The following is a 16,182-nucleotide window of genomic DNA, read 5'->3' as shown; positions in this document are numbered from 1 at the left end:
GAGAAGCGCTGGCATGCAATATACCACAGATTTAAGGCCAGGAATAAATGATATTTCAGTATTATCAGCCCTCAGTGTCCCTCATTTTTCAGGTTTGCTTTATTTCACAGTCAAGGCCAAAGAGAGAAAGAAATTAAAGTTTAGTGAAAATGCAGTCGTAAGTTGCAGTTCAGCTCCACAGAGCCACATGAATCCCTCCACGCCCCCCCCCCCAAAAAAAAAAAAAACACCCTGCAATCAAGAGGACTGAGAGACTCCTGTCCGTGCTACGCTGAGCTTTCTCCTACGGGAATGAATATCAGCTTCTACATACATACTCCTCTGCATCAGGACTGGGCCAGGGGGAGTAACGTGGGGCATGGCAGCCCCCATGGGTGCGCTGAGCAGCTTTGGGGGGGTTGTGCTGCTCCCAGCCACCTCAAGGACGGTCCCTGAACATGGTGGAGGTCAGACTGCAGTTGTTCAAAAGCTTTAATGCAGCCAGGCTTATCTGGATTCAGGTAGCAAAAAGGTGTGTTCCAGATGAAAATGTGCTGTCTGGCCAAATTTCAAGTTTCTGCTACAAAGCCCATAGATGCTAGCTCTTTTTAAAGGATTGTTACATGTTACCTTTTCTCAGCAGATTTTCTTAAGAATAAATTTATTGGTTTAGTTAAATTTTTAAAACAGTAAGGCCCACCCCGCACCCCCCACCCCGTTTAACCATTCTCCATAAATAAATTTTCCACCATGTTAAAGTTCTGCAAACGGAGAAGCAACAAAAGCAGGGGGTCGTCAACAGGAGGTGCTGGGCACGTTGTCTAATTAGCAGCTCTGCCATCCCTACCTGCAGTTCTCACGTCTCAGCGTGTATGCAGTGGTACTCTATATGGGACCCTCTTCAGCTCTGAGTAACACCGGTATTTTTTCCCCCCTTTATTTCCCCTTTCAAATGGTGTGGATGGCTTGGGAAAGATCACAGCCACGGTCTAACCACTGGGTTTGTCTGATACGGATCACAGCTTTGGTGGCAGACAGGAGAGCTGGAGCTGAACACTCAGTACAGACGGGAAAGTCCTGAGACTGCTTCAGCCATCTGCCAGCGGGGATCTGTTTTTTCACACCTTACTTAACAAGCATGCACCCCTCTCACAGCCTTGGCACTGATCTGTTTTCCAGGAGGATGAATACATCAATATTGAGAGTGATCTGCATGAAAATAAACGTGACTCAGCAGATGATGAGCAACCACGCTTGAAAGGGTAATGTCTTTTGGATGAGTAAGTTTTCCACTCACTTCATCCTGGCCTAAGCAATAAGCTGCCAGTGTTTCTGCTTCTGGAGTGACAGCTCTAAATTTCACTGCCATACCCCTATGCTACACAGACCTTCGTATTGCCTAGCAATTTATGTAATACAGAAACACATTGTATTTATTATACCTTTCAACTGACACTTGTGATCGTGGAACTATCCTTCTAAAGCCTTGCAAATTAAAGGAGCAATATTTTTTCTTTTTGTACATTAACTACTTTTCCAATATTTCCATAAGAGCCTTTTTTAAAGAGAGGTCTTAAACAGTGATCTCTTTTGGGAAGTTAAAGGTTCACTACTGTCCTTCAGTTTGCATAGCTATTTACCCCAGTGCAAAATAAGGAAAGAATAGCTGTAAAAAAAGCCGTTTTGATGGAGCAGAATTTTTACACTTCGTTAGCACTGGTGCCAAGTGACCACACAGTGAAAGCACACATCTACATTTTGCTTGAGGATTATTTTTTTTGGTGAAAAATGCAAACCCTGTATAAGACATTAAAAAAATAAAGCAACAATACTTAAAATTATATTTTAATGTCTTAGTATTTTTCTGTCATATTGAATCTTCATGTAAACCTTCATAGAAATCACACCATTTTTTAACCCTGATTTCTATGACTGCTCTCCGTTCCATAGCACGCCATTTCAGCTTTGAACCTGTCTTTCTATGACCAAATTCTAGCAACTCACTTACTGGTTGTTTCAAATAGGAGCTTGTCTCTGTCAAATTGGACTACTTGGAAGGATCTCATGCCTGTACAAATGATACGCTTATATACAGAAGTGGTTGTGAAGATTTTAGTTATGTTTTCAAGTTGTACACACAGAACTTAAAGACTTGTTATTATGATCAGGTTTACTGATGTCATCATATTAAAATACCGCTTAAAAATCTAGGAAAACTATTTAGAAGTCACTAAAATATTCTCTCATTTCTCCTCTCTGTTCTTTTGGAGATTTGTCATTCCTTTAGCAGTTCATAACATGAAGCACTTTCTTCTTTAAAACTTTTAGGGTCTTGTCTAGCAAAAACAAAAGCTGAGATTTGATAGAGCAAACATCCAAGTTTGATAAGCCTCTTCAGTGGCAAGTATCCAGCATCTCCCCAGAAGTAAGCTAACTGCACAGGCAAGTGTTGACACGCAAATGGCTGTACAAGGTTAGCAGGGTCTCTCTCCGTCAAACCTGGGCCCACAGGCATCACTCGACACTCATCACTCATCACTCGACACGACAAAAGGCGTCTCTGCACAGAGATGGGCTTAGTTGGGGCAGAGATGAAACCTGTATGTTTTTTATTCATTCTTGTTTATTTGTATCCCATGGTGAGCCAAGGGATAAATAAGGTTTAATTCACAGGGCTTACTGTTCCCGAGGTCCCCTTGTTCTTCCGTCAGCAGCAAGTAGCATTGCTGCGGGTAGTGAAAGGTCCTCATAGGCTCGAAGCTGAAGAGCACTTTGCTCTATTCAGATTACATTCAGGATATGGCTTGTTCTATGCTCTCCGGTTTGGTACTTGGTTTTGTACTTTGTTTTGTACTTTGCCTGGATTTATTTTTATGTTGAGCACCTGACAAGGGCAATGGTATCTCTACCAAGTTGGTTTTTGTAAATTAGCTCCTAAAAGCAGGCACTAAAGTGATCTAATGTCTTCCTTGTGTCTGCCTAAAAGGGACATTCACAAAGCGTGCCTCAATTTTCAATGCGTTACCGATTTATTTCAACAGATAGTACTGAATAGCCTGTGGTCTGAGACACAACTGCTTTGAAAGATCAGTCTGTTGATAACAAGGATTCACTACATGTGCAAGGTGTTAACATTCACTTACAGAGTACATGCAGGTCAGAAAAAGGATTTCTGAGTTACAAAATGCAAGCAAGAATAGTTTTGGCATATACAAATATTTCACATTAAAATTCTCCTTTAAATGTGCTTAAGTGATACCTGCTTTTTCAACATCTTTGGTTAAGTAAAAGCCATCAGCAACATGCTGCTCTTTAAGCCTATAGGATCAGCTTTTCAAAAATAATGTTTCCTTAGTAAATTAACCAGATTTAATAAGGAAGATGTTTTTTCTGCCACCTTTCAGAACAGAGCTGCATACTTATGACATATACGCATGAACATTTAAGATATCCTGGTACCAAAGTAATAATCACCTAAATTAATAAAATAACAAGGGGGAGAGAGATGTTAAAGCAAAGAAGAGATTACAAGGAATTGTAATCTTAAAATAACAGTTTTAAATCCCAAAGGACTCATAAGTAGCAGTAACAGATAGTATATTTTTTCCTTTTTTTGGTTGATGGATGAACCGTAAATTTGATAAAGTAACTCTGGCTTATTCATGCATTTGTCTCTCATTTCTCCTTTTCTTTCTTTTCCTGTTATATCTTATCTCTTTGCTGAGATTGGGTAGATAACCTAATGTTCTTACGAGTAAAAAAAAAAAAAAAAAAAAAGCGCTATGATTTGTGAGGCAACAGGAATTCCCAGAACTAAAACTGAAATATCAAAAGCAATCAAGATTTCTCAGAGACCCTGTTACTCTTTGTACTGGTGAAGGAGCATGTTCCTGCTCTGCTGTTCTAAGCGCTGATATAAATTAATATTCCTTGTTTCTCTCCAATTGATTTTAAATTAATATTTATTTTTTTTTTTTAGTGCAGAAAAGAAAGGTATTCATGCTGAATTTTGGTGTGCATCTGACTCCAGCTGCATCTAGTTTCCAAACAAGTACAGTCTGGATAATTAGCATCTCTAAATATAACCTTGCCTTTATAGACTGTAGGGTGTGAGGCACTGCTTTAAAGAGACAGAGCTGTGATGTCTTTTTCAGCTTGCACAATATGAGGGTGTTTGTTTAGCAACACCTTTTGTAATTGAAATATGTCCACTTCACTAGCATACTTAACATTGGAAATCTGTGTTGATAATTGCTATTTCCCTAAATTCCAGCCTCCCTCATGAAATCACTGTTGCCCTTAGTGAGATGAGAAAAGAACAAAAATGAAGTATGTAATAATTGGAAGAAGATATACTAGAATAGGACATTCAAATATAACAAATCATTTTAGTTTCCATGAACTGATGAGTCTTAGATGAAAAGTTAATGTAATTAACAATCAAATTTTCAAATATCCAGAAATATCTGTGCACACTGTAGTAAGGTTTTAGATGCATATTGGTTATTTTGCACACAGAAATGCAACCTTAGGCCTTCACAACTATAGCAGCACTACTGCTCCACATAGCAATGCCAGGCTGGCTGTATTAACAATCTTTGTGGGTCTAGTAATGGGCAGTGAAGCTTTAACTACCTACCCAGTTTCCATTAACCCTGTTAACAGACCTCCTCACAGAAGAGCTGTACTTCAGAGGCTAGCAGAACTGGCCTGCTAACTTCGGCCTGTTAGATAGTTGATGGTTGGCCCATTAGATACCTGCCAGATTTTTTTTTACTTGTCCAACATCAAACCAAAGAAGTCCCCCCCAAAAGCTCTGTAGATGTCAGCACAATTTTCTTTGGCACTTTGGGATCCAAATTTAACCCTTACCAAGTGCAGCATACTCCAATGGAGAAATTTTGATCCATTTAACCTGATCTTCCTGTGCAAATTATTCTTCTTTGTTAACTAGAGCTTAAGTTTCTGTTCTGTTTGTTTTTTGCATTTTCCTAGGCATTTAGAAAAGAAATATGATAAAGCCTGTGAATTTTGCAAGAAACATAAAACCAGAATTCATTATGTGATCTATGGAATTTTAATAACAGGTACAGTATATTACACCCAGGGTTGCTGAAGCCATTATTATTATTATTATTATTATTATTATTATTATTATTATTATTATTATTGACTGTGTCTGTGTTCTGTCTGACACAAAAATTCTTGACTGTCTTAAAAAATGTATTTGAAAGCAGATGAAAGTGAATTTAGTCCAAGAAAAAGCTCCAGATTGCAAAACCTCCACTCATTCCCGAACTTAACAAAAGCACAGATCTTGCTGCACTGCTTCTCCAGCATGTTTCAACTCTGACTGACAATTACATTTGGGGTAAAAGGGTAGTTCAGTCTTTGTGTCTACTCCATTACCAGCCCCCTCCAAGAGGCCAGTTATATTACAGTTTCTAGGAACTTGCCCAAAACCATGAAATCACATTAAAATGAGTTAGCCACCGACTTGGAATGAACTTAAGTCAGCAGGCTAGAAATGAAAGTTTTCTGTTCTGACCCATATCTTGATATCCACAGCAAATACTTGCGAGAGGAAGTGTGTTTGGTTAGCATGCATTGCAAAGTCATTCAGATATTTTTCCTTGTCCCTTTCCTAATTAGCTAGTAGGTTGGTTTGTTTCCTTCCACATCACCAAGTTTCTTTTTGAGATCCTCCTACCTGAACACCAAGAACACGTAGTCGTGAAATATGTCTGTGAGATAGGCATCAGCATACCACAAAGTGGTTATGAAAGGGCCATTTATATGCTGAATATCCTGCCCTCCTAGCATCAGCTGGTCTTGCTTTGTCATACTACAGACCTATCCCAGCTCAAGAAAGCCTTATGAAAATCAGTAGTTCTTCTTCCTTATTTGCCATAGTCAAAATCAGATTATTATTTACAAGAACTGAATATTTCACTGGCCAGGACGTATTAGCAATGAACCTGCCAAATGACAAATCATTTCACAGCTACTTTACGAAATGAAGTACTTCTAAGCTTCCCAATTACCTGAGGGGGCCATCAAATCAGGCAATTGACAAATGTTTCTAAGTGTTTCTTCTTGTTTTATTGGACAAACTCATCCTCCTGTGAAAGAAGGAACAAGACCCATTGTTCTTAATTCACAGTTTTTACACAGGAAAAAGCAGTTCTGTAGATGTGTTTAATTTTCCCAAGTGATTAACATGTTTGATATGAACTTGGCTTGGCCAAAGCATATAACCTGCTTTGACAGGATGAAAGCCACCTTTCATATCAATGAGCATATTGTAAGTAACAACACTATCTATGAAAGCAAAATTTTTCAGTATTGAGGCCAAGAGTCAGAAAAGCACTTAAAAGATAAACACAGGCTTACTTTAACCACATCCTTTACATTTAAGATTTGATTCTGTTTTTAAAAAGGCCAACCTCACTGACATGTATATTCTTGTTTCTGTGACAGCATACTTGGCAGTAGTTATTGCAGCCTGCAGCTTGAATTTTCAGAGAGCCTTGCCACTCTTTATCATCACTGTCCTAGCCATCTTCTTCATCTGCTGGGATTTTTTAATAGCTAAGTATGAAGACAGAATTGCTGCATTCTTTTCCCCTGGAGAAAGATATGTGGAGAAACAGTGGTTTTGGCTGAAATGGTAAATATGAATTACTTCCTATTTATGCAGAAGGACAAAGCATTAGTCAATTTACCCCCATAGTTTTATTTCAGCTTACACCCCCATAAGCACAAGGAGATGGATCAGTCATACAAATTGCAATAAAATCAAAGAATACATACAGAATAATTCATATTTTCCAGTTTATAGATGTCATGCACACCTTTAATATTGCAATACAGTAGCTAGGTATCAAAAATCTTGACAGAAAGTGTAAAAAAATTTCTCAAATTGAGATAGGATAGGTTTGTGGTTGCAAGAGAACATGTTCACAGAAGTTCAGGTGTGTTTTAGCCTTCTGCATTCATTCTGCAAGCCAGAAAGTGCCTCACTGTCAGTTGTTCACAGAGCTGTGAGATTCGTAAAAACCTTAACTCCAACATATGCAAACTGCTAAAGACTGAAGTGTGTTATCTAGACACTACTTGTTCACATATCCGCATAGCAATTTTTACTTGACCTTCAGGAATCAAAACATGCCAGCCACATTTAGTGTCATAATAAGATCATACAACCTGATTTGGGATGGTAGACATTCATCTGGTAGATAAAGGGTAGATACACAGATCTAGTAGATATTTATTCCAAGTGCTCCTGAGCAGTTATCAGGAACATTTAAGTTATTCCTGGGAAAATGGGGAGCCAAAGGAGGCTCATAGACCAAAGAAAAGACCGAATGAAATCTCATTAAAAAGGAAAAGGTAATTGGCCAGCTGCCTTCTATCTCAGCTAGGTCACCTTCTATCTGAGAGAGAAAGAGCTCTAAGGAGAAGTCATTCTGGGTTCTGAAAAATGTCCCAAACTACTCTTAAGATTTTGAAATGGTTTTGTCACAGAGACAGGAATTTCTAAGAAAGATGCTATAAAGTTTGTGGTCCTTCTGCTCAGGAGCCACATGAGAGAGCAGTCACACACAGGCACCTCCATTACATGATCTGGCAGCCTCTTTGGGGGAAGAAGCAAACAGAACAGGAGAGACCTGATGAGCAGATGGAACAAGCCAGGGGCAGTAAGTGCTGTATTACCTGGGCTGCAATCCTTAAATTGCACATATCACAGATTAAGTGCTTAACTGTACATCATGTATTCCTCCAAGAGACAGAAAGTCAGGTTGGAGTTGGCCTGCACTATTTTTGATCCAGGTCTAAAAACAGAATTTAGGTATCTAGGTACCACTGAAATCAGTGGAAGCTGAACAACTGTTAGACACAAGTAACATGAAAGAACTGGGACTAAGTTTAGTTTTCCCCTCTGTAAATGGGTTGATGTATTTCTTGGCCTCTCAGGCTGTTGTTGTGATAATTACCTTCAATATGCAAGCTGAACACGGTTCTGTGATAGTGAGGACCATAGAAACACTGAACACAGAAGTACACATGGCTGTTGTCATTGCTTCTGACATAGCTAAAATTGCTGTGATTAAAAGTTATTTTTCTAAACAGACTACAGCTGGTTACAAAGAAGTAAACAGTTTATAACCAGCTCCTCAATAGTGGGTGTTTCATAGGCCCACCAGTTAAACAGCACAGGGCAATTCATAAAAAACACAGCCTCCTTGCCCAGAGCTAAGAAAAGATTCAGTAAAGAAGACAAGAAAGGAAAAGGAGGATGTAGTGAGAAAGGAGGATATCTTCTCACACTTCATTTACTAGAAATAACACCCAGACAAGAGTCACTCCTGTTTTATTGGGTTTCCCCCACACTCTAACTTTGGGGACATGGTTGGAGGACATTTCTTCTGGATGCTAACAAGGGATGTTTTTGACAGAGTTGTATCAGCAAAGGCAGGTTCCTGCTTGTGTAGAGCTACACGTTTCAGCTTAATACATTGCTGAGAGACTTTGTTCACAGACAGATACATTAATGTGGGGAGGTGAAAGGGAAGGAATAGCTGGTCTTCTTCAGGATGTAATGCCTGACACTTTATTTTTTTCCTAGGGTGTTGTGTGCAGTGCTTATTATAACTATCATCTGCTGGCTCATCTTTGACACAGCAAAACAGGGATCCCGCCAGCTGATCTCCTTTGGTGGGCTTGTGATGTATGTTCTCCTGATGTTTATCTTTTCCAAATATCCAACCAGAGTGAGTATTTAGTCCATGTCGGATCTTTTGGGCTTTTTTTGTTCAATGTCTCAAATGCTATTCCTCTACCCTAGCACCAAGTTCAGTAGGGGTAACAGAAAATCCATGAATGTCAGAATTTAGGCTTGCCAAAACCCAGTGATGTATTTAATTTCTGAGGAAAGTAATTTTGTTCTGACATCTTGGGGAGCATGTGTGAGGCTGTACCAGTACCTGGCTCTCACTATTTTAGGAGGCCACTGCTCATCCTTTGTTCCAGCTCTGGTGCAGATTGGAAAACATTTGCTCCTGGAATCACACACAGAATCACAGAATCACTAAGGTTGGAAAAGACCTGTAAGATCATCAAGTCCAAACATCAACTAATACCACCATGCCCATTAAGTATCAGTGTAAGCTGAGGCAGGCCTGCTCCATGCTTTCCATGCACAGGAGGCTCACCACAGTCCTCAGGACATCACAGGCAGTTATTTGAGGACACTGTCATCACATCAACACAAATTGTGTGGAACTGGAGCCATGCTTCCCTCATGCAGCTCTTAATCCCTCACAAGTCTGATTCCCACTGCAAATGCAGCAGCTGAGGTCAAGCTTTCACTAACCCACTCTCACAGGCTTGTCAATGCCATTAATTTTCCAGCTGAGATGTTCACTCTGTACTGCTGTGATATTACAAAGAGATTACTTCAGCCACTACAACACCCACCTCTGCTTTTACCGGTGTGTGCATGCCTAGCATACAGCACATGCTTTCATCAGTCATATATTAATCCATTGTTCAGGTCACCAAGTTTCACTAACACTTTTTCAACACTCCTGCATCAGTGCTGAGACTTTCTTAACAGAAAAAGTCCCCTCAGCAGGGACTAATGGACCTGCCACTCCCCATCCTTTGCAGCTGCTGCTGTCTCCAACTCGGGTGAAAACTTATGTACTCCAAATGTTTTATGTTCTCCTGTGGGTCCTCATTACACCTAACTGGCTTGTGCTATTCAAATATCATCTGAATAAAATAGAGAGTGCCATCTCCTCTCTTTGCCTTGTAAATAATCATCAGATTCGATTTTCACATAACAAAGATGTTTTCTGAGGCAGCAGAGCAGAAATCTGAGGTGTAGTGAAGAGGGAGTGGACACAGGCAGCCACAGTTTTTCCTACAAATGCCTTTATGTCTTATGAATTGCAATATCTAACTGTGAGTACTTCTCAAGTATCAAAGCTCTTTAAAGCTGGGGAACAGAAACAGAGTTGAAATTACCCAAGCACACAAAAAACCCTGTAGCAAAATCTCCTTATTGCCAGTCCAGATATGTGCCGAATCCACATGCTCTGTTACTTCTTTTTTTTATGTTTCCATTCCAGTTTTAAAAAAAAAAAAAGGTTCATGTCTGCTGCCCTCACATATGTCTATTTCATCTATAAACTGTAGCACAGGAAGAACTGTCCCTCTTTTTCCTACTGTATGATTACTTGCAGTCTGTGATGGTGAAATGGGCATGTCTGTACTTAGCCTTTCAGCAGCTAGCTCAGATGGAGACGTCCACATCACAGAATTCTCAAATTAGGAGAGGTGATTCACGCTCCAAGTCCTCTACAACCTGTTTTGGCAGCTGCTTCTATTCTGCAGTATAGTCAGAGAATCCCCTTACATTGTTTTAACAAACATCTAAAGTAAATTATTATTTATTTAAATAACAAATGGTTTGTTTATTTTTATTTTTCTGTCCATCTAGGTTGCTTGGAGACCAGTATTTTCAGGAATAGGAATGCAGTTTGTTCTTGGGCTTCTTATTCTGAGGACCAAAGTGGGGTTTGATGTGTTTAACTGGCTAGGCATTCAGATCCAGGTAAGCTACTGGGCAAAAAATTGATTTTTTATATAATTTTTCTGTCTCGAGACTCTTACATAACAGCCAGTCAGTTCAAGGGTTCGTTTGCCCCCAGATGTTTTCCCCTTTTGAGAAAAACAGGATTCTCACAAAGGTAATTGACTACCTGAATTCAACCTTCTCATTTCTTTTTTGTCCAGTTAATACAAGACCATGTGGAACAGGCTGATGAGTAATGGCCAGGGTGACCCTGTTTCTTAATGGCTTTACCATCCTTGGGCTGAAATTATAACTTGCACCCTCCAAACACAAAACCACTATTGTGCCAGGTCATTCATAGAAACTCTTAGACCTGGCCCAACTCCAGAGCACCTTTGCAATAAACCTGATATGCTGAAAAGCATTGGGATTTAGCAAGGCAGAACCACTGCTGTCTTCAGAGTAGCCACAGTCCTGGTCCCAGGGGCATTTCATAGTTCTCACAACAAATAAGAAAATTAATTCAACTACAGGTGGCAAAATCCACAGCTGCGAGCAGCAAAGGATCTCTAGAGAGGGGATAGGATCTGTCCGTAGGTGCCCCTGCAGGCAGTCTGCAGGCACAATTTTTTTTTTTAAAGTCCGTTACTGTAAAGTAATCAATAAGAGAAATCCAAAACGTAGATCAGAGAGTACCCACTGGAGGACATTCAGACTTTTCACCCCAGGGACGCTATTCACTCAGCTGTTCTTCACAGTACAGATAATTAAGCGCGTTTAATACAAGACAGTGCAGAACGTACTGTCTCTGCGCGGGAGCGAAGGCACAGGTCTGACATCTGTCTGGCTGCTAATCTGCAAGCAGTGGTAGTCATCTGGGTTTTGTCACCACGTTCTCAGCCTCCCCTTGTATCTCCAACTGAAGTGGGTCTGGTGCCCCCTTTCTTTAGCTCCACATGGCTTACAGTCAGTCCTGTCATACCTCATTACTTAGCTATTACATCTCCGTTTTAAACTGTATCATTAATTGCCTATGTTGGCATCAGGGGTATAAAAATGCACCACTGTATCAGAATTAAAAAGTAAAAGTTTTTTTAGACTAGCTTTCGGCTACTCCTTTCAAAACTCATTACTTCAGCTGTTAAATCTCCATTTTAAGCTGTATCATTTGTTGCACTTATTTGCATGAGAGGCAGTGTAGAAATGCACGACAGTAACAGGATTAAAAATAAATTCTTCTTTTAGTATAGCTTATGGCCTTTATCTTGTTGGGTATAGCAGGAAAATGTGCTCTATGCCCTTGCTGTTCATCTACATACTCTGAAGCAGCCTGCACTCCTGGCAGAGCAGAGCAGAGCAGAGCCCCTCGGTTTAGCCAGACAGAGTCAGTGAAGCTTGCACCTACGCAGAGAAGAGCACAAGCTCCTTGGACGACACCAGATCTCTCCCAGGCAACTAGCAGTATTTGCTTATGGTTTGGCAGGGACCTGGAGCTTATGGCTAACTTTCTTTGCTTTCTGTCCCTAGACTTTTCTGGAATACTCTGACACAGGTGCTAAGTTTGTGTTTGGTGAGAAATATACGGATCATTTCTTTGCTTTTAAGGTAAGACAGGTTTTATATGTACTGCATGTGGTAGATAGACAACAGAAAAAGGAACAGAAAAACGGCTGGGAGATAAATTCATTGTATGTCTTGTGATACCAGTGCAGTCACCAGAAAAATCAGCTAAAAGGTAAACTATTCCTTACTGTGTGACACTCCGAATAGAAAATTTGAGAACCACACATAAAGCCCTGCATTTATTGCCATACACTGAGTTAGGTTACACTTATTTAATTTAATTGTAACAACATATATTACAAGCAGACAGAAATTTGGGATATGTTTCTACAAGGAATAAGTTAAAAGGCTCCTACATGGTCACTGAAAGAAATATTACCTCCAACCTATCTTCCCCACCTCTCCACAAGTAAAGGTGCTATACCATGCTATGCTGTTCTATCCTAAAGTGCTGTGCAGACCACTGCCTCACAGACATTGCCCCTGTAGAAGTGGAAAGACTAGATGTATAGTTATACCAGGTAGAAGAGGTAGAAGCTGCCCATGCATAAGCAGAAAGAATTACATTACATTATTACTACATTAATAAGATTTCCCAGCTCTGCCTTAGGAGACCTTGTTGGGAAACCACTGGAATGCAGCTTATATGCTCTGTGCTCTCTAACCTGCACTAGCGTTCTGTCTGGTTTTGCTCCCACACATAGCCCATGCCATAATACCTGCTTAGGCTGGAATCAAGAACAAAGCAAGCGAAAAAAGAACCAAACATGAGAAATGCATCATGAGTTTCTCAGAGACCATTCTTCTCTCTGGAACTTCAGACACCTGACCATGGGCTTACACACCTTTTCTCTTCTATTTCTTCCTGGAGGAGGTATTCCAAACTGGATATTTTTCACACTTAGCTCTTTCACTACTTAAGAAAGAAGATGCTACCTGTAAAATATGCTGATACTAAGAATAGTCAAAACATCTTAGAGGGGGAAAACAATGAAGCATTTCAGCAAGAAATATAAATTACATTATAATTGCAGTACTTTTGTACCTTTTGTTTCACTTTCCAGTCTCCTCTCACCTTTACTCTATTGAGTACTCAAATGACAATTTGCATTCACAATTACAGATTTTGGGGGTGAAATGGTTTAATTCCCACCCCCAGTGCTGTTTTTCCTGTGTTTTTTCACAATGCCTTATAAATATGATTTTTTCAAGGTTATTTTTTTAATGCCTCAGTGGTGATGCAAAATATTTTGCTGACTAAAGCCGTAACTAGGGACCAGACAGTCAAAAGTTTGCTTCTGTGTATGCACACATCCATCAGTCTTATTCTATGGGATAAGCCAGCAAGACATGCGAAATTTCTAGAAGAGGATAACAGGGACAAGTAGGTTATTTTGACACTGAAAAACAAGAAAGCAAAACCCATGAGTTGATTTTCAGAGCTGCGTATGTCTTGGTGTAGCAATATATATGATAAACACAGTGGCAGACAGGTGCACAACACCACCAAAACATGCTCCATCTGCTGCTACTGTAGAAAGAGATTTCTGTCTTCCAACATCAGTGAGTGACAGCCAGCCCTTGAAACACTTTTCTTTTATTTAGAGACTAAGATGGTCAAAAGTGCTTTTTTGTGTCTTTCAGATATTTTATGACATTTGCATGTAGCACTGAGCTGTCCAAATCTTGCCCCAAGATACTTCAAAGTCTCCTTCAATAGAGAAACCTCTCCATCTCGGCTTAGCTCTTGAGAGAGAGTAGACAAGTGATAGGGTATGTCTTCACAGAAAACTGTCAGAGCCCAGTTGTATCCATACTGCATCCTTGGCAGTATGCAGGGACACCTCAGTTTTCTGCTAGCTTAGCTGGACACAGTTACCAGAGCAGACACATCCCTTGCGTGCACCCACTGGGCATTCGGACCAGTCCCCCTACAGCCTTTGAGCACACAGTCTTGGAAGCATGAATTAGTCATCAATACATGCATTTGCATGCATAAACTGGTTTATTTTAAACACATATTTGTGTATGCAGATGCAGAGTTTCAGAGTTCTGAAAAAAACACTTGCCCACATTAACAGGAACACCCAAGCACTTAAGCAGTCAGAAAAAACCTCTTAGTAGGTTGTTCCTTAAACATCAATAGCAACTTCTCCTTTAAAGGAACATAAGGAAAAAACTGAACATCAAGCCACAAATGGGAGAGGAGTTGTGAGCAGCCAACAATTTCAACTCCCTCCCCTGCATGTGGCATAGGCAATAACCATGATCGGGAAAGTAGCTCTTTAGTAAGGTCAAACCATATTGCAGTATTGATAATAAGTATGAAATAACCCAGTTTATAAAAAATACCAATTAAAGAATTTGTTTTCTTAGAGGTTGTATTATGGGAAGCATTAACTGCAACATTTGTAGGCCACATAAATGTAATTCTAAAGAGCTCTTTGATACCAATTCTCCATTGAAGTATTGTGGGATTTTTCAGAGTGCTTGTTAAATTTATTAATGAGTTAAAACTCGACTGTTTAAAGGTATGTAGCCGGTATCAGGAGCTATACATATTGGACACTAAACTTCCACAGAAGCTTGTCCACAGAGAGAAATATAATTCTGATAGTTTAACCATGCAGGTATAATTACACTGCAGGACCCATTCACTCCTTCTGTATGGAAACATGCTAGTGCTTTTCGAGGAGCAGACTTCTGCTAGAGCTGAAGTCCATCTGGCTTCCCTGTTATATTTCCTCCTGCAGTTCTCTCCCCACTTTTCTTGAAGTTAACAACTGTCTCCACCTACAGGCTCTAATGGTGTGTGTATATCCAAATTAAACTGGTGAATTTTTTAACGGCAGAAGCAAGTTGGAGACCATCACTTTGTCATCCTCTGTTCAGAGTACCCACATCTTTGAGGCAGACTCTTGTGCTCAGAGAATAAGGGCACTACAGCAGAAGGAGGGAACTAGGAGTCCATGAAACAGAAGAATGAGTTTTAAGAGCTTTTCTTTCCTTAAAAGCAATTTCATGCAATCAGTGCATGGTTTCTGAAAAAAAAAAAGGGGACACTTGACCTTTTATTTCCAAATACATTTCACATTTAACCCGCAAAGGAAACACTGCCAATTAAGGCTGATGTTCCACCATGACCTCCCCCTGCAGAATTTCCTACACACGCACGGTGTGCGACAGCCCCATAGTTACAGAGAGGAGCTGTTCTCAGACTCTTTGGATCATCACCATGCCTCCTTTTTTCCTAAGAACAGTCCTGCCTCCACATACGTATGCCTGCCCCCCTGATCCCCTAGCCCTCCAGACCCCTCCTCAAATACAAAGGTTTGCATGGCCTATTCACCTCCTCACCTCCCCAAATCCTGTACCCACAGCTCCAAGGCTGGGCTTCTTCCATGCTCCCCAGACCTGCTCCCAGCCTGGGTTTCCTTCGCCCTCTGGGTGCTTCACCAGATGTATGACCCTGGAGCACCACCAGAGCTTTCTCCTCCCTCTCCCATGCCCCTGCACAGCTCTTCACAATTGAGGTATTGTCCTGACACACATGCCCTGCTACCCAAGCCCTAAGGCCCTCAGAGGCAGCCCTCTAATGTTATTGACCGCATGCCACCTACTCCCTGGTTTTGGCACCACAAAGAGGGGGAAGAAGAGGATGGGGAGTGGGAGAAGATGCTCCTGCCTTATCAGTTTTCCCACTCTTGTCCCACCCACAATGTGCAACCTCATGTGGCCCCGGTGTGAAGGCAAATCTCCCCTCGGGACTGGTAGAGAGAAGGTGGACACTCCATATAGACCTGGGACAGAAGAAAGTTTCCTGAGGCTATTGTCTCCTCTATCCCAAGTTTCAAAACCACTGACTTAACACTTCAGCGTATTAGCACCATGGGGAGCCCTTCCGTAAGAGAGTTCTGGTTTTTTTCAGTCAAACTAGTTGTTTCATGTTAAGCACTTTTCATTCCATTTATCTCTGCAAACAAGGCAATTAAAAACCCACTGTAATGCAATGTGTTGCAAGTAGCTTATTTACATTCTGCTTATTTTAGAGTAACAAT

General features: G+C 40.5%; 1 protein-coding gene across 1 annotated transcript in view; it reads left to right on the top strand.

Moving 5' to 3' along the window:
* SLC28A3 (solute carrier family 28 member 3) overlaps positions 1-16,182 on the top strand; it is a 35,004-nt gene that overhangs the window by 2,087 nt on the left and 16,735 nt on the right. The window contains exons 2-7 of the mRNA XM_059834014.1: positions 1,159-1,241; positions 4,975-5,066; positions 6,460-6,649; positions 8,609-8,753; positions 10,487-10,600; positions 12,089-12,166. Of these exons, the coding sequence (XP_059689997.1) occupies positions 1,159-1,241; positions 4,975-5,066; positions 6,460-6,649; positions 8,609-8,753; positions 10,487-10,600; positions 12,089-12,166 (702 nt within the window). The remainder of the gene's footprint in view (positions 1-1,158; positions 1,242-4,974; positions 5,067-6,459; positions 6,650-8,608; positions 8,754-10,486; positions 10,601-12,088; positions 12,167-16,182) is intronic.

The sequence above is a fragment of the Gavia stellata genome, chromosome Z (genome assembly GCF_030936135.1).
Source record: "Gavia stellata isolate bGavSte3 chromosome Z, bGavSte3.hap2, whole genome shotgun sequence".
Lineage (NCBI taxonomy): Eukaryota > Metazoa > Chordata > Aves > Gaviiformes > Gaviidae > Gavia > Gavia stellata.
Note: the sequence above shows the minus strand (reverse complement) of the source record. Positions and strands in the feature narration are given on the sequence as shown.